The sequence below is a fragment of the Mus pahari genome, chromosome 4, assembly GCF_900095145.1.
Source record: "Mus pahari chromosome 4, PAHARI_EIJ_v1.1, whole genome shotgun sequence".
Lineage (NCBI taxonomy): Eukaryota > Metazoa > Chordata > Mammalia > Rodentia > Muridae > Mus > Mus pahari.
In genome coordinates this window covers 121,185,061-121,210,039 of record NC_034593.1, presented here as the reverse complement: position 1 = coordinate 121,210,039, position 24,979 = coordinate 121,185,061, and the positions used below count along the sequence as shown (strand labels likewise).

The following is a 24,979-nucleotide window of genomic DNA, read 5'->3' as shown; positions in this document are numbered from 1 at the left end:
TCTCGCCAGCATCTTCTTTCATATTTTTAACATCTGCCATTTCACTCTTGACTGTCTGACTTTCTGTGTGGATTAAAAACTCCCAAAGAATTTGATTACTTTGATCCCGGCTTTTCATCCGGTACTCAGAACAGGAACACTCTGGCAAGTACGAAGCACCAGTGGGTGTGTGCTGAATGAAGAGGTTCTGTGGAGGCCTGGCGATTACAACGCTGGACAGTCTGAGGGGAAGAAGTAGAGAAGCAGGGGTCTTCCAGTGAGCCATGGGGAGAGTCAGGTAGGGCAGGGGCCAGGTTAAGAGTTTCAGACTTTATCCTCTTACCAATAAGAAACCAGTGAAAGGTTCTCGCATGGGAAAACATCCCCAGACCTTTCTGTTGTAGAGATGGTCTCTCTGTGTAGTCTTGGCTGTCCTAGAGCTCTCTGTGTAGACCAGGCTGCCCTCAAACCTACAGAGAACTACTTGCCTGGGCCTCCCAAGTGCTGGGATTAAGGGTGTGTGCCACCGCGCCTGGCCGGATCTTTATTTTTGAGACATTATTTTGGATGTAGGATGACGCATGAAACTTAGTTAATGCACAGCATACAGAAACTAAGAGACAGGTCCAGTTCCGCTTAGTTGAATCAGGAAAGGGTACAGAATCAAAGCAGGGAGGAAATTCAAACACACCCAGAGCAGTACAAAAAAAGAAAAAGAGGCACCTGGCCTTTAAATAGAAAACCACAGAAGATCCTCCTTTCATCTTCAGTCATGATCTGGCACCCCTTCCTTCCCGTCTCACTAGTAGATCTGCTTTTTGTTCGTTTGCTAAATTTTTTGAGGGACGGGATATGGTTGAGACCAGGTCTTGCTATATATAACCTAGGCCAGCTTCAAATAGGCAGTAATCCTCAACCTCCCATGCACTGGGATTACAGGTATGGGCTACCACACCCAGCTTTGCCTTATTATTTTCTGAATGAAATAAAATGACAGAATCAGTAAGCTAGTAGCACTAGTCACGCTACATTGTAACCGCTGACTTAGCTGTCAATGGCTCCAATCAAACTGTAAGTAACTTTGGAAAAGGAATAAATGATACAAAGCCAGAGGTTCTCAACCTGTGGGTTGCACATATCAGATATCCTGCATGCCAGATATTTACATTACAATTCAAAATAGTAGCAAACTTACAGTTATGATGTAGCAATGAAATAATTTTATGGCCACAGGTCACCACATTAGGAACTGTATTAAAGGGTCGCAGCATTAAGAAGAAACCACTATACTGAGCACTAATCCTTCAGACAGAAAAATTGCTAGTGGTTATGGAGTGCTGTCCGTCCCACGTGTCTGATGAAACACTCGAGTGTACCTCAGCACAGCCACAGGCAATAGATATTCGCGTTCTCCACTTTACAGGTGAAGACAGGGGCAGTAGCACAAAGCATCTTGTCCGAGGTCACACTGCTCGTGTGACAGCCAGGCTCTCGAGCTCACTGCTCAGTCATCCATCACTCTGCTGAACCTCATGCTTGACTCTCATCTATCCACATCCGTGTCCTAGCACATCATCCCTAAGAAGTAGCTCAACAAGTGGGTATTAGTTTATTCCTGAACTGCTCAACTTTGTCCATCTGATTTTCCTGCTCATCGGTAGCTTCTCTGGCCCCCCTTTCAGCCATGCGCTCTCCTCTCCCACAACCCCCTAAGCTGTTTTTAACCTCTCCCCTTTAGGTCCAACAGAACCATCTACTTAGAAACCCAAGAAGTCGAGGCGGGTGCCCTCATGGCTTGAACACTCTCATTTCTAATCGCCATTTCCAGAGTGCCAGTTTTACCCAAGCCTGCATCCACGCGGGTGGTCTGGCTGCATCAAAGCGAAGCTGGCTCTTGAGAGAACACTCTCCCTCTTCCTTTTTTCGTGACTGTTTATCCTAACTGGGCGTCTGTTTTTCTCAGCTGTTCCTACTTCCTACAGGGTCCCCCACGTACATTTTCATGTAATTAAAAATTAATACATAAAAATACAAACAATAAATTTCTACACAGCTGATGACAGAGTGGAGTTTATGACAAGGAAAAAACGCATATTTAGGTCTCAGTAACCCAGAGTTTGGCTCACACGTGTAGAGATTCACTCAGTTAAACAAGCAGGAAGAGTTGCTACTTCAGAGATTGAGGAAGTTGACAGGGAGGTAGGAAGGGCCAGGAATGGTGGTATAGCTTTAGAGGCAGAACGAGGCCCTGCCATCACCCTGGCTTCCACCTCATGGCCTTCCAGTCAGAACTCTGGATTTACAACACTGAGCTCCATCCGTAATTTAACTCAATTTTGCCTGTTAGGTTTATTACAAATAAAACCCATCCTATCATAGAGAAATGTATAAAAGTCATACTTAAAGGTTAGATAAAGACTTGCTGAAAATTCTTCATTGACATCAGCTAAGCCCACAAAAGGAGATGCATTCAAATGTCAGCTGTCAGTCTTCCACGCCTGTCTCCGAGAACCTGAGCAGTGATGATATGTGTGGTTTGAAGTAAAGTTTACTGGGACAAGTAAACGCCACATTAAGAAAAAATTAAATCCATAAATCCCTGAAACTGGTATGTTCTAGGAGCTAACTTAAATTCAGGGAGTTCCCGGGATTCACAAGGTGGTTTCTCTAGAAGGCATCAAAGTTTACCTCGATAACAAGGATGTTACCTGAGGGAGGGCCCCGTAATTCCATATATAGCCCTTGTGAGGGAAGATGTTTGGTGTGTAGCGTAGCTTTCCGTTCTTTATATCCTGCTTAATGGGATTCAGTGGCTCCTCTGTGGCAATCTGGGAAGATCACAGGGGAAGGCAGACAGAGGGGTAAAACGATTAGACCGGTATGCAAAGCACAGATTTTAAACCTACCACAACTCGAACAAATACCCGCATCTCAACTTAATGTTCAAAGGTGTTTTAAAGTAAATTAAGTCAATTCTCATTACTAATTAACAAGTACCATGTAAGAAAATCAGTCTGGAAAGAAGATTCCTGATTACAGATTTAGGTTTAAATTATTTATACACTGCATTATTTCTAAGAAAAACAGTATAAACAGAAAGGCGGGAGGGTGAAAGTTAATTGACAATTTTTTTGTTGTTGTTGCTGCTGCTAGTTTTGGGGGCTTTTACTGCCAAGTCTTATGATATTATAGTTAACTCAAAGGTTACCATGGTGAGGGTCTAGAGCAGTGGTTCTCCACCTTTGGATCATGGCATCGGAAAGACCATCAGAAAACACGTGTATTTATGACTCTTAACAGTAGCAAAATTACAGTTATGAAGTAGCAACACAAATAATTTTATGGTTGGTGGGGTGGTGACCACACCAAGAGAAACGGCTGCAGCCTTAGGAAGGTTGAGGACCACTGCTCTAGAGAGCCAGCTACAAGGTTAAGGGACCAGCATCAGACACCAGCACATGTAACAGGTAGCTCTGTAAAACCAGCTCTGGGGGTGGCGGAGACAGGGGGATCACTGGGGTTTGCTGACTCCCAGCCCAGAAGAGATACAAGGGCTATGCTCAAGGAGACACTGCCCCAGAGGAACAGGGTGGTGGAGAAGCACACCCAGCACCCTCTTCTGGCCTTTGCAGCACCTGCAGACATGCAAGCACACTCGCAGGGACATACACGAACAAGACTGGAAGCTCTTTAGACAGATGACGCTTAGTCTCGCCTTTGATTCAGCAGAATGCTGGAAGTCCTTCCCAGAGCAGCTAGGCAAGGAATAGAATCATCACTGTTCATAGATAACACAATCATATATGCAGAAAGCTCTTAAGATTTTGCACACACACACACACACACACAAACACACACCTCTAAAATTATGATAGTATGTAGTAAATTTTCAGGATATAAAAATCAGCATGCAAAATTCCACAGCATTTCTGTGTGCTACCAATGAACCATTCAAAGCAGAAATCAGAGGCTGTCCTATTTACAGGCAAACAACAATAAATACATTTAATGGAGGAAGAAGATCTGTTCCTATTGAAAACTACAAGTTGACGATGAAAAGAAAAAGAAAAAAATGAAACCAAAGGAGACACAAATAGACAAAAGACACCCTGTGTTGGATTAGAAATAGCATGAATCAGGGTCACTGTGATCCAGAGTGAAGTTCCAAAGTCATTTAAAAAGAATAGATACAGGAAGAGCAAACCATAGAGTTTCCATGGAAACACACACACACACACACACACACACACACACACATACACACCCTAAAACGCTAAGGCAATTATGAGCAAAAAAGAAAAACCATCCTCACATCATTGACGCCCAGCTACACTACAGTACAGAACCACAGCAATAAAATCAGATGGAATCTGCAGAAGTCAGCCTTGCACACACAGACAGGGGAGACAGACCATGAGTGCTTTCAGCAGGTGCCAGTGACACTCGACGGGGAGAGAGCATGCTCCTCAAGAAACCACACTGGGAAGACAACGAAGATGAATGGAAGAACAAGACTGAGCCCCTCTACCCTAAACGGTTACAAAACCAAGAGGAGATGGATTCCTGCAATGTAAGGCAGAGGCTGTTAAACTTTTACAAAAAAAACCAAAAAACCAAAAAACCAAAAAACAAACAAACAAAAAAAAAACAGGAGAAAAGGACAAACTGGTATAGACAACAACTGTTTGGATTTGACCATGAAAAACACAGGCAATAAAAGCAAAAATAGACAAATGGGGTTACGTCAACCCTAAAAGCCACTGCACAGCCCGGGTATAATCGACAGAGGAAAGCCAATATACATCACGGGAGAAGATGCACTTCATCCTATACGGGCTTAAAGTCCAAAATACACAAGAAGCTGAAGAACTAAGGAGAAAAACAATCAAAAGCTATAATTAAAAAATGAGCACTGGACTTAGAAATTTCGTAAAGGAAGATGCACAGAAGATCAATAGGCATAAGAAAAAGGAAATGGTCAATATAGCTATGAGGAATATTCAGTCAAGACAAAAAATGAGGAAGCCGGCAAGACAGCTCAGATGGTAAAGGCATTGGCTGTCAGGTCCCGAGTACCAGCCAGGTACATCACCTGGTGGAGGTAGAGAACTTTCTCTGAAAGGTTGTCTACCTATTTACACACACACACACACACACACACACACACACACACACACACACGAACGCATGNAGAGAGAGAGAGAGAGAGAGAGAGAGAGAGAGAGAGAGAGAGAGAGATGCTTACTAACAATAACAAAGTGCTGCAATGACGGTTCATCTCATTCTAGTAGGAACAAGTATGATCAAAAAAACTTCAGATACTAAGTCCTAGTAAGGATGCATGAAGCAAAGTCTTTCATTGTTGAGGGGAGGAGCCTTGTACCCTTTGAGGGGAGGAGCCTTGTACCCTTTGAGGGGAGGAGCCTTTGAGGGGATATAAACCAACCAGCCATCGTGGAAAACAGCACAAAGTTCTCTAGGAACTTGAGAACAACTGACACACAAACAACTCAGTTCCGAGTCCACAGCAAAGGAAAGGACGGCTGGGTGCTACCACAGCGGGTGCCTCAGCGTTCACAGCAGCCAAGGGATGGACACAAGGCCCAGCAACTGATGAACAAAGGAAATGGGCTCCATAGTTGATCTCCTAGAGTGTGTGAGCCAAACAGTGGTTACCAAAGGGTTGGAAGAGCAGGAGGTGAGAAAGGATAGGGAAGCCTCTATGGGGTGGAGGAGCAGAAGGCTCTGGTGCCGTCTGCACCCAGTGGGCATGACCGCAAAGAGTATAAACACTTTAGCTAACAATAGTGTTGTATTTGTTTTGACACCTACTGTGCAAGGCACGGTGCTAAGAGTAAAAATTTAAGATGACCTCACCAGAGAAAAATATTTCAGACGTCATGCTGATTTAACTTGACTTCATTTTTCTGTTTTGTTCATAAATTCCATTTGTACTCCACAAATAAATATTTCTCATTTACAGCAATTAAAAAAAAAGTTAGTTTATATCTTTGTCAAGTGAGTTCATTTTAAACTTCTTTCTGTCAAACATATTCACATGAGCATCGGAAAGGGGGAAAAAACTGATATAAAATAAACAATGGAGTAAAGAATCAAAGTGCCACACTTGAGTAGTCACCCCAAACTGTGAAGGGCTCATCCGGTGGAAGGAGGGAGCTCACAAGATGGTTCCTGACAGCTCATGTTTCACGGGAAAGATTAAAATAAAGTCTTTAAGAAGATTTAACAAGTAGGTGCTAATAGATAAGATCCACAAACTCAGGAGAGAGTGCTGTTCCCAGGCAACCTAAAACTCTAAAGAACTAAACGCCCAGAAATGACACTGCCACCAGCAGCAGACAAAGCGCTTCGTTTGTGTCTATTTGTCTGAATAAAATTTGAATGTGTTCACCACTGTGTCAAGGAAAGCCAAAGCAAGTTACATAAAAGCGAGCCTAAAAACACTGAAATACCCTCCAGAGGGATAGTCAGGTCAAAACATTCTGCTTTTGAAATTAAGGTCTAAGCTCACAAGAATATTCCAAATGATCTCCTACATAGAGAAGTCTGTCATCCATCCTTCAAATATGCCAAATAGCTAGAAACGATGCTCTTCTGTTTTTAAGGTAGCATTTCAATTTTACATTAATAAGATATATCTGTACCTCCATCTTGGCATTTGTCCACCGAGGTATTTCCACAACCATATTAAACAAATTCTGTGGTTAAAAAAAAAAAGAAGAAGAATATTACCATTTTTTAATTCACCCTTTCTTTTTTTCACTTGGCATTGAGGGACTGTGTGCTAAATGAAAATCAGTACCGCCTTTAATAAGAGAATAGTGTAAGTTTCCATCCCACACATACAATGTTTTGTTCCTGGCTTCTACATGCACCCAGTCCCTTCTTGCAGTTAGCGAGGCTGCCTAGCTTATGGAGGCGCCACACATCTGATTACCACTGCATAGCATGAAAGGTCACCCAACACTCGGAAGCACTTTTCAGGGCATCGACAATACTGGAAATCAGGAGACGTGGTCTGTAACAGGATACCTTAAACTGGCAGAGATCTGCCTGCCTCTGCCGCCTGAGTACTCGGGTTCAAAGCATGCATCGCCACACTGGGCAGGAAATGAGTCTTGATATTTTCCCCCTAACTTAGGATGACAGACCACTTCTGCTCTATTCAAGGCAATGTGGTTAAAATATCATTATGTAATTTAAAGGAACACACACAGAAAATCGAGGAGTCCAAATGCTGGAAATGATGAAAAGAATATTTGCATCTAATTTTCTAATCCATAATTAGAGTTATCGCTATAGGCTATTAGAAAGTCTACGAGGACGTAGACATGCCTTTGTAACACAAAGTTGGTGGGTTCAGATTCCTTAACACTCCAAAATGACCATGGCTTCTTTCTCTCACATCCGGACTTTATAGAATGCTTAACTGAAGGAGACTGGGTCAGTGGTGGGTAAGTACAATTCTCACAGCTTGCTTCACAAAGAGTAAGTGGTAACATTTAAATGAGGCTTGCAAAAGGGTAAAGATGCTGTGTTTAAGGCAACAATGAATCAGTCACTGGGAAGCAACAGTTTAAAGCAGCTTTACCCAGAGCAAGGCCCAGCCCCCTGCCAGTCTGTGACTGTTAACTGAGCATTTAGAAGCATTTGTAGTTACTGACAGGAATATGTATAGCTGCTGAATCAAACAATAAAAATGTTAGAGCTCTGTAGACATGTCTGTCCATCTAAAACACGCTCCCACGACAAAGGGTCAGGGACACTGAGAAGGGGAACAGAAAGACAGCGAGGACGTCTGATGGGAGACTGTGTCACCTAGTAATGTCAGAAGCTAATGCATGAAGTCTCACCAACATGACTGTCCAAGTGTGAGGTGAACAATGGCCATACCTAAGTGGACCCGGGGTGGGGTGGGGTGGGGTGGGGGACGACACAAGGCCTCAACCCTACACAACGACCTCAAAAACAGAGGAAAGCAGGGATCAGGAGAGGTGGCCCTCCCACAGGGAGAAGCACATTAATTAGTGGTCCAGTGCCAAATGATGGAACTTGAAAATGTCACATACATACATACAAGTAACAGTATGTGCACTGAGCAGGTTATAATTACCAATACATACATATATGTGTGTGTGTGTATGTGTGTGCGTTTGTGTGTATGTATGTATGTACATGTGCACAGTATCAGTTGTTGAAAGAAGAGGACACACTTTATTAGAGTGGGAAGAGTACATAGGAGAGTTGTGGGAGAGGAAAGGGAAGGGAGAAATGTAACTAATCTCAAAAATTAGCAAAATACTAGAGCTTGAATTATATATTTCATCATTCATTCTGATGTGTTTTAAGAAAAGTATTCAGCTACAACACACAAACCAACCTAGTCTTTTATCACAGATTAGGAAAGCAAACCTTAGTGTCTCTGCCCTGCATACATAAACACACTGTGTGTGCATACATAAACAAGTAGGCAAAGCCAAAACCAGATTGCTTAGGGCCTGCTTCCTACCTTTCCAGTTCAACCAGGGCAAAGCCAGGAGACTGCTAATTGTTTAAAAGCTCTCTGAGGAATCTTAATATAAGGTTTGAGGTGGCTTAAAGCATGGCTCACCCACATTCTGGGACATCCTTAGAGAAACAGATGCTATTAACTAAAGAATGCCACTTAGTAGCTTTTTTTTTTTTTAATTAAAATTTTCTAGAAAAGACAATGGTTTGCAAGGTAAGAGTGAGAGCACCAGAGGGGATAAATGTAGCTCAGGCTGACAGCTCACACCAGCAGTAGTGACCTCTGACAGCTCACACCTACAGTAGTGACCTCTGACAGCTCACACCTACAGTAGCGACCTCTGACAGCTCACACCAGCAGTAGTGACCTGTGACAGCTCACACCTACAGTAGTGACCTCTGACAGCTCACACCTACAGTAGTGACCTGTGACAGCTCACACCTACAGTAGCGACCTCTGACAGCTCACACCGGCAGTAGTGACCTCTGACAGCTCACACCTACAGTAGTGACCTCTGACAGCTCACACCGGCAGTAGCGACCTCATACACAGCCCTCCCTCTATCCTGCCTCATCCTCTGTGGCTTCCGTGAGGGACCCCGTGCCTGTTTCAGTGGGTCTGAGAAGCTCTTAAAGAGAAAAACCTAAGTAGCTGGCAGATGTTTGCACAACTCACTGGTCCCCGAAAGCCTGGCTGTAAGAGAACAAATGTAGACAGACGACTACAAGGAGGTGACAGGGGGCCAGGCTGGCTAATGGCTGTACAATCGTAGTTGGGTCAAAAGAGCAACAGATTAGGAACAGGTCTGAAATGTGAGCCTGCAAGCCACACTCTTGGCCACCGTGTACAGTTGATGACCAGGGCTCACGCTACCCGCCTCTCTTCTTTCCCGCTGCTCTCGCTGTAACTCATCAAAGCCAGGTTCTGTCTTGTTTACTGAAGATTGGCATTAGTCATAAGTTCACAATGGCAGGGAAACCTAACCCCTCTTTTAGTTCTTTTCTTTTTCTTTTTCCCCTGGGGAACAGGTGGCAGATAGTAGAAAGAAATGAAAAAGAAATACTAATGACACATGACAAAGCAGTCACTGAGTCTCGTGTACACGGGGGTTAAAAAAACCAAACAAACAGAGATTTCCCATCTTTGTTCTCTGATGAACTTTCAGATAAATACCAATAAGTTACCAACATATAATCTGCGTTACAACAATTACATTTTTATTTGATATTCTGAACTTGGAATATATTTTTCCCCACTGAGAAGACTATTTCAGAGCCAGGCGTGGTGGCACACGCCTTTAATCCCAGCACTCAGGAGGCAGAAGCAGGCGGATTTCTGAGTCCGAGGCCAGCCTGGTCTACAGAATGAGTTCCAGGACAGCCAGGGCTACACAGAGAAACCCTGTTTTGGAAAAACAAAACAAACAAACAAAAAACCAAAAGACTATTTCAGACTAACATGCCCCGTCTCTTGGAACACAAAGCTTCGAGTAGCCTGCGTGTCACCCCCCCTCTAGAGTATGGTTCTTTCTTACACTGAAACTGCACTTGCTAAAACACAGACTAACCAGCCCCTATGGAGCAGAGACTCTCAGGGCCCAGACCCTACACTTCCAACAAGCACTGCGGGGATATCAGGGTGGATGTTTCACAGGCGGTCTGATGACCGCTTTAGAACAGAATATGGTCGGCAGGTAAATAGGAATCTGACAGCCTTTGTAGGCTGGGAGCAAGGACTTCAGCTGCAGAGGCAAGGAGCCGGAGGAAGATCAAGGAGGCAAAAGTTAGCAGGGGAAAAACTGGCACCCAGAGCAAGAGATGGGCGAAGGGCCAATCAGATGTGTTGGTCCTAGGTAGTAACTGAAGAGGCACATGATTAAAAGACGCACTGGGAATCAATGTATTTTAGCTTGCAGCTGCTCTGTTTCCCTACTTCCAAAAGACATCTGTGCCTTAATTCTAAGAGACTCTCAAACTATCTTTTCTAGTTCAATGTAAAAAAGAAATAAACGGAGGCAGGAAGGGGCAGCTCAGTGGGTGAGAGCCTACTTACATACATGTTAGAAAAGGTTAAAATAATGAACTTTATGCTATGACTATTTTAACACTATAAAAAAGGTTAAGTGGTGAGACTGTCCCCAGATATCTTAAGGAGACATGGGAGGAAATGATCAGACCACTCAAAGGTCTTGCAGGGGAAAAACTAGGAGCAGTTTAAGAATTCGAACATATCAAGGTCATTAACAGGCTGTAGAGAGTGACAGAGGGGGCTGGAGGAATGGCTCTGTGGTCAAGAGTCCTGGCAGTCCTGCCAGGGGACCCCCGCCATCTGAGTGGGATCTGGCGCCCTCTTCTGGACTCCATCAGTACTGACCTGCATACATGTGCACATGTACACACACAAGCAGCATAGTCACAAAATGAATTTTTTTTTACTGTCATGAACAAACATTAGTATACACAAAATGAATTTTTAAATGACCCAAACAATAAAAACCTTAAAATATACCTTATATTCATCATTTCGTGCCTTTTTCCTAGGAATTCCATCTTCCTGTAAGAGCAAAGACGATAATTATGATTGGAACACTTCATAATGTAATGCAGGACGCACAACATAGGAACAAAAACATGCCCACTGCATACACTAAACACTGCATACACTAGCCACTGTCTAGAAACCGGACTCAACAAGAACATACCAGTAACTCCTGGGCAGGTCCTCCCTCAGCACACCCCCAGCCTCAAATGAACAGACAGCCAAAGTGTTTGAAAAGTAAATGACCAGAAAATCTAAAGCTCTTGCACGTAACTTCCCAAGTCTGTCTGGCACAAGCAAAGGCTCAGCTGAGTGTTTAAGGAGAGCCTGGCAGGTTCCAGTGACTGCATCACAGTCACTTCATTACCGAAATGAAACCCCCGGGAGCCTGGCTAACAAGCTGTGAAAGTGCTTGGCTATACCTCCCCGCCTGCCTGTGAATTCTACCAAGGTGTGATTACTGCGCTGCCACTAAGTACTTTTAAATTAAGCCGGAGTGCATGGTGGGGCGGGAAGAGAGATTACGCCATTCACAAATGTTCACTGGGTCTATGTAAAACTTACACACCAAAGTGACTACTAAGAAAGGACCAGAATAAACAGGCAATGATTATCCCAAGTCATGCTGCCCTGAAACACTATCCTTGTTCTGAAAAATTTTATATCGCCAAATACAAGGAGCAAAAATTGTAATCATGACTGGCTCAGAAATAGGGAAGGCTGCTTATGTAAATACTGTGTGTGTGTTGATCTCGTCAGAAGGTATTGGCCTTTTGCCTTATGATTTGTCCTGCCCTATCCTCAAAGTCCATAGGCAGGATGCACACAGATGTGTGCCTACCTGTGTCCCACACCCACCTCTACCCACATCTGTGACCAAGGGCAAGGGTTAGAACCTTACCAAGGAGTAAGTTAGTAACAGCAGCTGCCCTGAGAGCTGCACTGTCACGTGGCCAGTGCTGGGCACTGGCCTAGCTATCCTAAAACTTCAGGCCCTCTCAATTCTCCCTTCAGCAGTGGCGTTGACACGCCTACCTCACCACCATCCTTCCAACTGTCCTGATTTTTAAAGAGAGAAGCTAACGAAGCGCCAGGTCTTTCCAGCCTTATATTTCTGCTTCAGAGTTGTAAGGGGAGGGAACTCCGTAGTCAGAAAGGCCAGTTCCAAACTTGGCTTCGAACTTGTCAGCTGTAGGCTGCTACACAAACCAATGTAATGCCCACTGCCTTATGGCCCTTGGACGTCGTGGCGGCAACTTACAGCACAGGGAAGTCACCTGCAAATGCTAACTATATTATGATTCAAAATAAGCAGCTTAATCTCCCATATCACTACCCTTGAAATGTTAATTCCCACTGCAGTCTAAACGCCTCCCTTTCTTCTGGCCTCATACAAATGTTAATTTAGAACAGAGGCTTACTGACCTATTCTAGCTCCTTGGTTTCTTCTCCTGCCTGCCAACCACATCTTCACTTTAAAGGTGTTCCTACACAAGCGTCTTTTGGGCAATAGGGAAGCATTTTGATACTATCGTGTACAGGAAGTTCTTCATGCCCCAAACAAATAAAAACAATACCTCTTTACAGTCCGCCTTCAGAGGAATGTCATGGAAAGGGGAGATGTAGTGACCAGTTACATGCTCTGCAAAGGAAAGAGCCACAGAGTTACTGCCGTGCACGCTCTGCTCTTTATGGAAAGGAGGTCCTGGACTGCTTTTTGAACGTGCATGCTTTTTGTGAAGCTAACTTCACACCTTAAAAGTGTGATTTGGCTTTCGAGACTTGTTGCGGGCTGAGAGAACCCAGACTAACCCAGACTCAGTCACTGAAACCATTTCATTCAATATTGTGTCTCGCTTCAAACAGCCACTGCACAAAATATCTAAGTAGACTAATGCTCCGAGGAGGAAAACCCTGACTTTGAACTCATTACTAAGTGGGTTAGTCTAAGCTGACATCTGTTCCCATAAGAGAGCTAACAGTATAACCCGTGACTTCCACCTACAATCGAAGGAAGAAAGGTCTAGCTGGAGGCGGGAAGAGGCTGGTAAAAGGCCAAAGTAAATGATTAATAAAATTATTGCAAAGGAGTTGACTACACAACAGATAAGCAAGTCTTGAGTTCAGCTCAATAAAAGCAGGGGTGTGTAACTTAACACACCCTCGCACGCCACCTCACTATAATTGTACACTCCGTCCCCAGGCCATGAGCACTCACGAGGATTAAATCCTGAGGGAAAGTGTTCTAGTTGGCTCTTGTATCTGTCTGCTTTGTTACACTGTATTGGAGTCCCTGCATGGGAAAGGTGGCTAACACCTTGCTGGCATTCAGTAGTTATGAAATAAATGACTCATTACGATTTCATTTACCACCTTCCCTACCCTGGCAACAAGGTAACTCCTGTACGACATGTGACAGGCATGGGTAAAGCTGAGTGTAAAAACTAAGTCCAAGTTTTTCCTCGCAGTCCCCCACAGTGATGACTCTGAGACTAATTATTATTCACAAATGCCTAGGCCATGAGCTCCAGCTTGTTCTCTGACTTGCTCTTAACTCACAATCTCTGTTACTCTAACCTCGGTCCAGCTATGTGGCGGCTTTTCTCTCCTTGTCGTCTTACATCCATCTCCTCAGAGTTCTATCCTGGGACAAATTTCCCCTTGATTCTATCCTGAGGTCAGCTACCTGCTGGTTTACAGCTGTCTCGGGATGAATCTCCCCTGCTTCTTTTCCCCAGAATTCCCTCTATCCCTGCTGCATGTCCTACTTCCTACTTCCACCTCAGCTCATTGGCCGTAAGCTTTTTTATTGACAGGCGATGATGCTTACAAGAAGAGATCCTTTCTACAGCTGAGGAAGAGCACACGGGAATGAGAATACTCAAATGTTTGGTTTTTTTATTATTTTTACAATTCTGGGTGTCTTTGACATGTGTGTACGACATGAATGTCTGCTGCCTGATGTGTGGCGTCCATGTGTATATACCACATGAACGTCTGCTGCCTGGTGTGTGGCATCCATGTGTGCATACCACATGAATGTCTGCTGCCTGGTGTGTGGCGTCCATGTGTGTATACCACATGAACGTCTGCTGCCTGGTGTGTGGCGTCCATGTGTGTATACCACATGAACGTCTGCTGCCCGGCGTGTGGCGTCCATGTGTGTATACCACATGAACGTCTGCTGCCTGGTGTGTGGCGTCCATGTGTGTATACCACATGAACGTCTGCTGCCTGGCGTGTGGCGTCCATGTGTGTATACCACATGAACGTCTGCTGCCTGGCGTGTGGCGTCCATGTGTGTATACCACATGAACGTCTGCTGCCTGCAGCACTCAGAAGAGGGCATCGAATTCCCCAAACTGGAGTTATGAGTTATCTTGGAAGAAACCTGGGTCCTCCGAAAGAGCAACAAGTGCTTCTAATCAATGAGCTATCTCTCTGCTCCCCATTAATATTTCAATATTGAAATTCTCACGCTTCTGATTTCTTTTTTTTCCTATATCCTAGGCTCCCTTACAGTAACTCATTTGGTCATTATTCACAGAACACATATGCTTTTCCAAATACTATTCTAGGTGCTAGGAATACAGATACTAACTTCCTGTTCTCATGCACGTTATATTCTAGTAGGAGACAGGAGGGATGAATATGTATAAACTACAGCATGAAGGGCAAGCACCACAAAAGTAAAAGACGTAAACAGATCAAGGCACGAAAAGCGAATAACGGTGAGTCTGGACAGCCAGGTGTGGCCCACACGGGCAGCGCGTAACAGCAGCTTGGAGGAAGCAATATGGAGAGAACACACCACAGACAGTGAGACACAGCAGCGAGGACAGCCAGGCAGGAGCAATCAAAGGCCGAAAACTGGCTGGTGGACAGTTCACAGGACCTAAAATGTTTCCCATGTGGTCCCTTACAGAAAGCTTGGCCGAGTCCAGAGCAGAGAGACATTGCAGAGACGTGGGCTACAAACTGAATCCTGAGGCATTTCAAAGGTCAGAGTTCAGAAACGAGAGAACAGTCCCACAAAGGCCAGGATGAAGGGAAAGTCAGCAGAGAAACAGACACAACCGTTAAGAGCTGCATCTTCCGGCCTAAACCACTTTTCATGTCATCATTTTGTAAGTTTTCCATGTTTTTGTCGTCTCATGTTGCTGAAAACTTATTTGTTGTATTTGCAACTGAGAAAGTTGAATAGACTGTGAAACCCTATCCGATACTACACTTATACGCTACATTCATACCAAACACAAACACAAACACTCAAAGCATTCCCAAGCCATTTATAGAGATTCTCACTGGAAGCTTGATAAGATTATTCATAAGATTAAAGAATGTAAACAGTGAGCTCCCATAAAAATATAGCCTGCCCTTCATATGAATTACGAGATTTCCATTTCACATTTGAATTCTATAGAATTCTAACATCAAATGAACATATCTCTAAATGCTTACTTAGTAGCTATTATGTTCCAATGTATTAATTCAAGTCCCATGATAGGGGCTGATTTACAGGAACTTATTCACCCGGAGTTTTACTAAGTTCAAACATGTAACCACCCACTACTCAGGTGATGTAATTAAGAAAACATGTTGTAAATTCAGCCCCTATTTACAAAAAGAAAAAAAAAAGTTATTGTATGACTCAGTCCTAGAATAAATAAAAGTAACTGAATTACACAGAACACGGTTTCACAAAGTGAATTACCTTCTACCCCACAGCAACAAGAGTCTAAACTATGGAAAGCAAGGCTTTCCCCCAGTCCGTTAAGGAGAATGTAAAACCCACAATAAATAACTTTCAGGTTATCATTAGTGACGGAAGTCACCGAGGCATCAGAGGGACAGGGCAGGCAGTGTTGCCCTTTCACTCCTGTGCCAGCAAGTTATCACTGTCCATTATCATTATCAGCCTCATTATCATCCACACTTAATGAGAGGCCAGAAGGCTACATCTGCGAAAATGCTAAACACTGCAAGTTTCCAAATATTCAGTCTTACACTCATTCCATTACTCTCACCCCCCCCCCCATGTATAAGAATGTGTCCCCACCGCCATGACTCTGTAGTATAATTTGAAATCAGGTATGGAGATACCTCCCACAGTATTCTTCCTGCTTAGTATTGCTTTGACTACTCAAGGTCTTTTGTGTCTCCCGATAAACTTTTGAATTGTTTGTTCTATGTCTGCTGAAGAACGGCGTTGGAGTACCCTACCTGAGTGGACAATGACACTTCCAGAAGACAGCTATAAATAAAAATCTCGGGGCAAGGCGTGGGACACCCTACTATTGAGCTTTTTGGTCACGGATGCCCCAGAGGTCTTTAGCGACACAGGCTATTGTCAGGGCCCTTGTTGACCTCCCAGAGCAATATCACCCATTGCTGAAGACACCACACACTTCAGCTGCAGGACACAGGCTAACAAAGGTCAGAGTAACAGAGCTCTCCTCTCCTCCCCTCCCCGCTGGCTGGCTTTCATGCTGCGAGAATGTGCTCTGCAGGCTGCTGGGGCAGAAAACACATTCCTGCTCCTCCCTAACACTGAACACTGACGCGCCAGGTAAGACATGCCTACTGGTGCCACAGGGGCACAGCTTTGATAGGGCAATCGGTTGCTCTCATATGTCCTCGTGCATGGTCCTACATCCATGCAAGTATGGCTACCTCTAGCTAGACTTAATGAAACATGAGAGAGAGAGAGAGAGCGTGAGAGCGTATGAGAGAGAGAGAAAGGGGGGGGATCTGGGAGGGATTTGGCAGAGTTGGAAAAGGGAAGTAGGGTTAGATGTGAGCTTTCATTATATATAGGATTCTCAAAAATAAAGAAAAAATTAAAATGTCGAAGTTCTTAAAGTCAAAAGAGAAAAGAAATGCAGCCATTAGGTATGCAGTGCACCCGGGACACTGAGCACTTTCATGCGCACCTCACTGCATGCACACCAAGGCAGTCCCTGCTATCCCCAGCTAGAGAGTGCCTGAGCTAGAAGATGTCATTGGCGGTCAGAGACACCATGCATCATGCCACGGTTAGTTCAGCCAGGTAACTTGTCTGAGGTTAGAAAGCCAGACCCTAAACCCAAGGCCTTGCTTGCTGGCCTGCACCTGTCACCACAGCACAGAAGCTTCTAGAAGCTTCAGGAACCGCCCTATATGGTTCTTCCCCAGCTGAACGCATGAAACTACAGAGCTACGGGGACAGTGGCTCTCAATTTTCCTAAGGCTGTGACACTTTGATACCGTTCCTCATGTGGTCGTGACCCCCAGCCATAAAACTATTTCCTGTGCTACTTCAGAACTGTAATTTTGCTACTGTTATGAATAATAATGTAAATATCTGATATGCGGCCCCAATGCAAGGGCCACTGGGGTCACAACCCACAGGTTGAGAAACACTGCACGAGGCTGTTACCAATGTTCTAAGAAGTAAGTCATATGGCTCAAATGTTTGTTCTTCAGAACTTTAATGAGTATATTATTCTCCAAGATGGCAATAAAATGAAATGTTTTAGTTAAGCCACAAAACCCTATGTTTGAAAGCAAAACTAATGTGTCAAATGGACACAAGTGTTCAAGAAAGCACAGTCTGGGTTATCGGGTCCAAGCCTCTCCACGATTTAGAAAACGACGTCAAGAAACGTAAAGGGTGGAGACAAAAGTTCAGCAAGTAACTAAGCAAGGCCACGGGGCAGAGAGGCGTGGGCAGTCCCCACTTTCCGTTATCACCCAGTTTTGGTCTCTATTTCTACATATTCCAATTTTTTTTTTTTAAAAAAAATTTCATCAGCCAATTATTCTTATTAATTGTGGAGGGGAAAAAAAAACCCACGGAAGCTCAAAAATGCTCTGTCTGCGACTGTATCGCTATCTCAGAGACTTGGGAAATGTGTGAAATACGGGCAATGTTTCCACTGCTGAACGAAGACCTTCATCCCGTAACTCTGGCTTTTCTTCTGTTGAAACGGAACACCCTTTAATTGCTCATAGGCACCAGCACCAAATGCATCCAGGTTGGGTCCTTTTTTTTTTATAATTTTATTTATTTATTTTTTGATATTACAGTGAGTTACTGTCACAAGTAAATGAAACCAGGAGTTAGCATTTGCATTTCCAGTTCCCCTTTAACCTCTCCTTCAGGGACTGTGACTGTCTGGATAAAAAGTTCCTCATCTCCTCTTCCCCAGCTCACCCTTATGTAGATTGACTGCCTTTTCAGCCCCTTTCAGCAGTCCCGGGCCACTGGTGCCCTCTGGTGGTAGGTACAGGAATTGTCTAACTCCACTTTCCAGGAAGAATTAATTAAGGCCATTTGAACCCTTTCCCCAGATAGCGCCCAATTTTATTCGGATTCTTGCCACTTGCTTCAGTGAAACATTTTGTCTGTTTTTCCCTTCTGTTCTGCCCTATTCACTCTATTGAATAAAAAATAAATTTTATTTATGACATCCTAGTTTCACAATAATCTTATATTCGATGCTAAAACCCAAAACCAAAAAAGGATTACAGTGTTGCCTCAGAGATGCTGCCACAGAGCTTGTCCAACACAGAGTACTTGAATTTCTACTCTGAATGCCTTGAAGGAGTGCTAGTGCTACAAAGGACCTTGAGGATTATGACAAGGTCTGCTGCCTCCTCCTAAAACAGAACTTCCCCCAGCAGCACACAGCAGGAGAACCAGGATTAACACCCAGGCCTCCCCATCCCAAGTCCAGTGCTTGGCCAACTGTGCTGTAGACTGCAGGCCCCTGAACAGTTTTTCTCTGCCTTTTTGCATTCTTCACTATCAGTTATCTCTTTATTTTATTGTATTCTATTTTATTTTTGAGGGCAGGGCACAGGACTGTATTCACCCCCTGCACTGCTCAGCACACTTTTTGTAGACTGCACCCTGATCTAGGTAGGTTGTATCTCATTATAGCCGTAGTTCCAGGCTAAGCTGTGCCCTGAGAAACTCCATTCTACAAGCAGAATTTGACTCCCTTTTGAGAACAAATGTGGAGGCAAGAGGACTCTGCACCTTGGTGGACAATTAAACGACCAGCTTAATAACCTGCATTTGCTCTCCAGGACCTACATGTGTAGCTAGCATGTGCATGCATGCATACGCACACACACACGTGTAGCTGGCATGTGCATGCATGGACACACACATGTGTAGCTAGAGTGTGAATGAAGGCGCACACACACACACACACACACACACACACACATGCTACAACATCCTCACATGGATGCCATAAAGAAAAGCCTGTTTGCAGAAGACGTGGGGAGCCCCACACTGGGAACCATGGACATTGTATTTCTGCTTTGGGGGTTTCTAGTCCCATTAACAAAAGAATCTAGAAACAGACTTGAAAGAAGTGTGAAGACAAACAATCGTATCCGAAATTGAAGAAGAATCATCAGAGGTTGCAGGCTGTGAATCAGGGCAGCTCCCTGGGAGAAGACTGGGAAGAGGAAGAGAGAAAGGCATAGCTGGTAAGCAGCCACGTGGGAAGGATAGCTTCAGAAAGTCTGGAAAAAAGAAAGAACTCCGTTTTCCAAGTAACTCAGCAAAGTGGGCAGGCTCAGCAGTGCCGAGGCAGAAGCTCCGTAAGCCTCTATGCTGAGCTAGGGCTTCTGGGAAGGATAACTATAATAATAGCCTTATTACACATAAAGGGCATAATTATTCCTCCCAACTCCTTAGCATGTCGTTAGGTGCATCAGCCTCCCTGACAGCCAGTCTTGGCGAGGTGATTGACAGGCCCAGATGGATTAACTCTTATGGGAGTTGACAGAATGTTCTAATCTTTGGAGAACACCAGCAGGTCTTATCTCCACCCGGGGTCAAAGGTTCATTCTTTTGGATAGGAGGAAATTGCTTTTCCTTATTGAGCCTCTACAGAGCTGTATATCCATCCTCAACAGTCTTGAAGAATGACATATCCTCCCTGCCCCTGCCCAACAGTCTCTAATCACTTAGAAGATGGGCAAAGAATGGGAAATAGAAATAACTCATTGTTTTTTTGCTTTTTTTTTTTGCTTTTTTCTTTTTTTAACCATGAAAATCTAGAGATCCAGAATGGAGTAATGTCCAGACCGGACTTTCAGTCACACCTTCTGTCATAGGTGGCTTCCAGGGCAGATGTCTGGAGAAGAGACAAGGATCCAGGGCTCCCTTCCGGCATTCCTGACCAGGAGACAGACAGACAGCTCCCACTGTCCCCGGGGCTTCAGGTGCCGCGTACTAGAATTCTTCTGGCCCACTCCCTCTCAACCCTTCACACGCACAACCTGACTTAACCACGAAGTTTAGCTCAAATCTGACTGTGGCTCTCGGCCTGATTCAAACCTCTGGCTTATCTCATTTCCCAGCACCTTGAACAAACACCTGCAGTGACTCTCTCTGCATCTGCATCTGCATCAGCTAGTTTCTGCCTTTCTGTACGGGCACTGGGAAGCCCTAGAACAACTACAGCCTCTTTAACTCTTCTGCAACCATTCTATAACCTACACATAGAAATGTATTTACCACAGGGTATGTGTGTGTGACCTTGGAGTTAGCAGTAACTAAGACTGGAATCAAGAGCCTGCTTTGAGCTGGAGAGATAACTAAGTTGGCAAAACCCTTAGGTGTGCAAGCAAGCATTAGGATCTGAGTTTCCTCCCCAGAACCCAGGTAACAAAACCAAGCAGGGTGGTGCATGCTTATTATCCCAGTCCTGGGGAGGCAGAGACCAACAGAGCTCGGTGGCCCCTGGTCATCTAGCCTCATCTACCTCCAGATCAGTGACACGCTCTGTCTCAAAAAATACAATAGACAGCACCCAAGGAACAAGACGTCATACTTCTGGCATGCACGTGTGCACAAAGAACCTGTGTTTGCCTGCGCCAGGAGTCAGGGGTAAAGTGGGGCTCCACAACCCCATGCAGCTTCTCAATTTACTGTTGTTTGATGAATTCTGACACCGTAGAAAGACTAATGTGTTTCTGATAGAAGACATTCATGACATATTACTGCACTTATTGAAAACCCAGGACACGTCCGCCATATTATACTCATAGGCTTTTCTGCTTGGGCTTTCTGCCATTATATAACAGCATCTCTTCCGGAAAACACTCCCAGCGGCTGTTACATTGTAACTTTGGGAATAAAACCCATTCAGAAACAAGCACACTTATTAAGGGCTTCTCTTCCTTCTGTTGTTTTATTTTTATGATTGTTCTTGTTTTGAGACTGTTGTCTACCCAGGATCTGGTAGTGTACACACCTTCTTTTAAGAGACCTAAATTCATCTTGCTTAAACAAGAAACAAGACAGGGTCTCTGGTAGAGGCGAAAATAGAAACTAATTGTGAAGAAACTATTTAGTATAAGATTCATTACAACGACAAGAGTTTGCCGTTCGAAGTGTCTCGTGTATTCAATCCAGGAGACAGAGGGTGGTGTACTACTGTGAGTTCCAAGCTGCCCAGGCCTGCCCAGTGAGACCCTGTCTCAAAATAAAACGAACAAACAAACAAAAAGGACAAGAGGGTAAGCTGGGTTTGCTCCTTTTTTGCTCCTTTATCACAAAATAATCCTCAACCTTCGCCTCCAGAAAAGTAACTGTAAAAATCAAAGTACAGTTATTAATTATGTAAGTCCAGTGACTACTTTGAACACACATAGCAATTTCTGCAGCCCTATTTTATAGAGCAAAAAAAAAAAAATCTAATGCTTAGCAAGACACTCGCCCAGGATGGGGGTCTCATAACAAGAGTTAGCTTCACTTCTTCAGGACGGAACCTCCTAAGAGGTGTGTACAAGATTTGATGTTGCTACAGCTCCACTCCCGGGTATTAAGCCAAGGAGGCCTGAAAGCAACCCACCCACGTGGCTATTTTCACGCCGTTGTTAACGAGAGCTACAGAGTGAAAAGAAAAAGGAGAGTAGCCAGGAGGTTTTCTGTCTTTGGCGCCCGGGGGCAGCACCAGACACCTCCCTCTAGGTTTTGCTCCACGTACTGGGCAAGAAGTGGTACCACGTTCTCGCCAGAACGCCAGCCAATCTCCTGCTTGTGGATGGCATTCAAGGTGCAAACTTTTGGGTAAAAACTCAGTTTACTGTTGCTGTTTTTAAGTTAACCTTACCAAACAAAAGGTTTCGTGATGGCCTTGTGCACACAAGCCTATCCCGGCGCCTGGTTCACATTCTCCTCCCACTTCCTCCCTCCTGTACGCCTGCGCTGACAGCAAGGTCGCGGTCGCAAGCAAACTCGGTTTCCGAGTGAAGCCCCCGGTCCCCAAAGTTCTGCGTCCGTGCGGAGGCGGAAGGGCTTAGCAGCGCCCAGGAGGGCGGCGCGGGCGAGCGAGCGGCGGGCCACGGCGCGGAGGTCAGCAGGAGGAGCGCGGCGCCGCGGGCTGGCTGCGGTCGCTGCAGAGGGCGGTTGGCCCCGCGCCGCCCTGCGCGCCGAGACCGGTGCCCTCCGCACCCGGGTTGGGCGCGGGCTGCGGACCCGGCCGGGCAGGGCAGGGCAGGGCGCCGCGGCTCCTCCGCGGGCGGGCGCGGAGCTGGGCGAGCGACTTACTGAAGAACAGGCGGTAGTCCTGCGAGCGGGGATGGCCCAGCTCCTCCGTGCGGTACAGGGACATGACGCGGCGCGGAGGGCGGGCGGCGGCCCCCACGCGCCACCCTCGGCCGACGCTCAGCAGCGACAGCAGCGCGCGCATGGCGGACCGTCTGCGAGGACCGCAGGGTCAGTGCTGGGCCCCGGCGCGGCCGCTCGACGGCGCCCCCTGCCGCCCGGAGCCCGCACTGCCTCTCCGGTCGGCCTCAAGTGGCATCAAGTCCCACCCTCTTCTGGATTCCTGGGGCCACCTACCTCCACTTTCCTCCGCAAGCCCTCAGAGGCCAAAGACCATCAAGACAAGGAGACAAGGACCTTAGTAGCCCCAGGAATTCACCACCACGCACCCACTTACACACTGCCAGTGTCTGTGATCAGACTTTTTGATTACGTTATTGTAGCACTTGGTTGCATGCATAGCTCCAGAAACTTCTAAAGGACCATCCAAACCGGGAGACGGGAACACACACACACACACACACACACACACACACACACACACACACACACAGAAACACGCAGGACCATACTGTATAATGATCGAGTCTCCTTGTGAAGACAATTGACACAGACTTATCCTAAATCTCTAATTCCCTCAAACACCACTTCCTCCATGAGGTCCTTTAATCTTTAACCCAAGTACAGGTAACTTCTAACTTCTCTGCAATTGCATGCATTACAAGTATTTCTGTCTGGCCCGATGGCCACAACGAGTTACAATAGCAGTCTTTACTCTGCAGTCTTTGGTCCGGCTAACATCGGGAGCTGTGGTTCTGAGGAAGGAACCAGCCGCGGGGCTACACATACGGTTTCCCTTTTCCGTAGACCAGTTGATTGGGACGACCTCATTGGAATGGTCTTCCAGACCTCTACCAGTTTCTGCTCCAACTGTGAGCAAGGCTCACATCCTCACCTACTGGGTTCTTTCTGCATCTAAATTGTGACAGTTAAAACCCAAACTGGTTTTACCCAGGTTCCAGAAAGGACCTCTTAGAGGTGCCACTAGCCACTTAGACATTGCTCAGTCTAGTCTCTAAGACAATTTTGACATTAGTGGCTTTGTAACGTGTCGACTTGATGAGGCTGAGTTGCAAGCTAAGTTGTCCAATAAAAAATGGAAACATTTCCTTTCTGCGTTTATTTCATGACTTATATAATTTTGCCTATGTGTAAAAAAGAAAGCTTGAAATTTCACTTAAACTTCAAATATTGGATATTTGAGAAAGAAATTCCTACCGAAACCAGGTCCTGGGATGTCTAATAGTCTAGATTCTTAAAATTAGCATCAAATTCCAGGTATGTGATTTAGGAACATATTACTTTATGGCATTAAAAAGAAATGGCTTGGTTTTGAACATGTAAAATCCCATCTTTCAGTTTCTATGATTTACTGAAATATCTGTGGATCAAAACCGAATATATAACACATGTTATGAGAACAACGTTGGCTTACTGGTTAACTTTAAAATAAGATTTCTGAAGATGTTTATTCAACAATACTTGCCCATTTCAAATGTAGACATTTGGAGCCTAACTCGCTGAATTTCCTCTGTGGATACCTGTCACTATCATGTAGCAAGTGTGAGGGTTTGAATAGGTAAGGCCCCCATAGACTTAGGTGTTTGAATATCCATAGGGAGTGGCACTATTAGGAGGTGTGGCCTTGTTGGAGGAAGTGTATCACTGTGGGGGCCTGGCTGTGAGGTCTTCTGTATCCAAGCTCTGCCCAGTGTGGAACACAGTCTCCTGACTGTCTTCCAATCAAGATGTAGAACTCTGAGCTTCTCTAGCATGGCAGCCTGCATGCTGCCATGTTTCCCTCCATAATAATAATGGACTAAACCTCTAAAACTGCAAGCTACCATCAATTAAATGATTTCCTTTATAAGAGTTGCCTTGGTCATCATGTCTCTTCACAGCAATGAGACCCTAACTAAGCAAGTGTGTGTGCCTTAATTCCTAATTCTAGGACTTTACAAGAAAGGGGTAAAGACAAATGTACAAAAAGCTCTTGAGCACAGAATTTACAAATAAAATACAAAACTGGTTGGATTTGGAGGGTTGGGGTGACTGGTATGTAGCCAAGCTTAGTCATCATTCTGATTTTGTATCTGAGAGTAGAGAGGTGTCCAGGAGCCAGTCCAATGTGGAGCCCAGGAGGCAACTATAACATGGAACTTGCAGGACTCTCGATATATTGAGTAGCTTTTAGTCTATTGAAATTTAGTTTATAGTCACTTCACAATAAACAAAATACCAGGTTGCTAACATGAGAGACAACCTGTGATGGTTTGTATATTCTTGGGCCAGGGAGTGGCACCATTTGGAGGTGTGAC

At 45.0% G+C, this 24,979-nt stretch overlaps 1 protein-coding gene across 3 annotated transcripts in view; it reads right to left on the bottom strand.

Annotated features, from left to right (window-relative positions):
- Ppa2 (pyrophosphatase (inorganic) 2) overlaps positions 1–22,782 on the bottom strand; it is a 67,151-nt gene extending 44,369 nt beyond the window's left edge. For all 3 annotated transcript variants that reach the window (XM_021196434.2, XM_021196433.2, XM_029538087.1), the window contains exons 1-5: positions 22,605–22,782; positions 12,625–12,689; positions 11,018–11,062; positions 6,645–6,698; positions 2,688–2,807 (exon numbers count right to left, since the gene is read on the bottom strand). In XM_021196434.2, the coding sequence (XP_021052093.1) occupies positions 2,688–2,807; positions 6,645–6,698; positions 11,018–11,062; positions 12,625–12,689; positions 22,605–22,746 (426 nt within the window). In that variant the 5' untranslated portion in view covers positions 22,747–22,782. The remainder of the gene's footprint in view (positions 1–2,687; positions 2,808–6,644; positions 6,699–11,017; positions 11,063–12,624; positions 12,690–22,604) is intronic.
- Between the last annotated feature and the right edge of the window lie 2,197 nt (positions 22,783–24,979).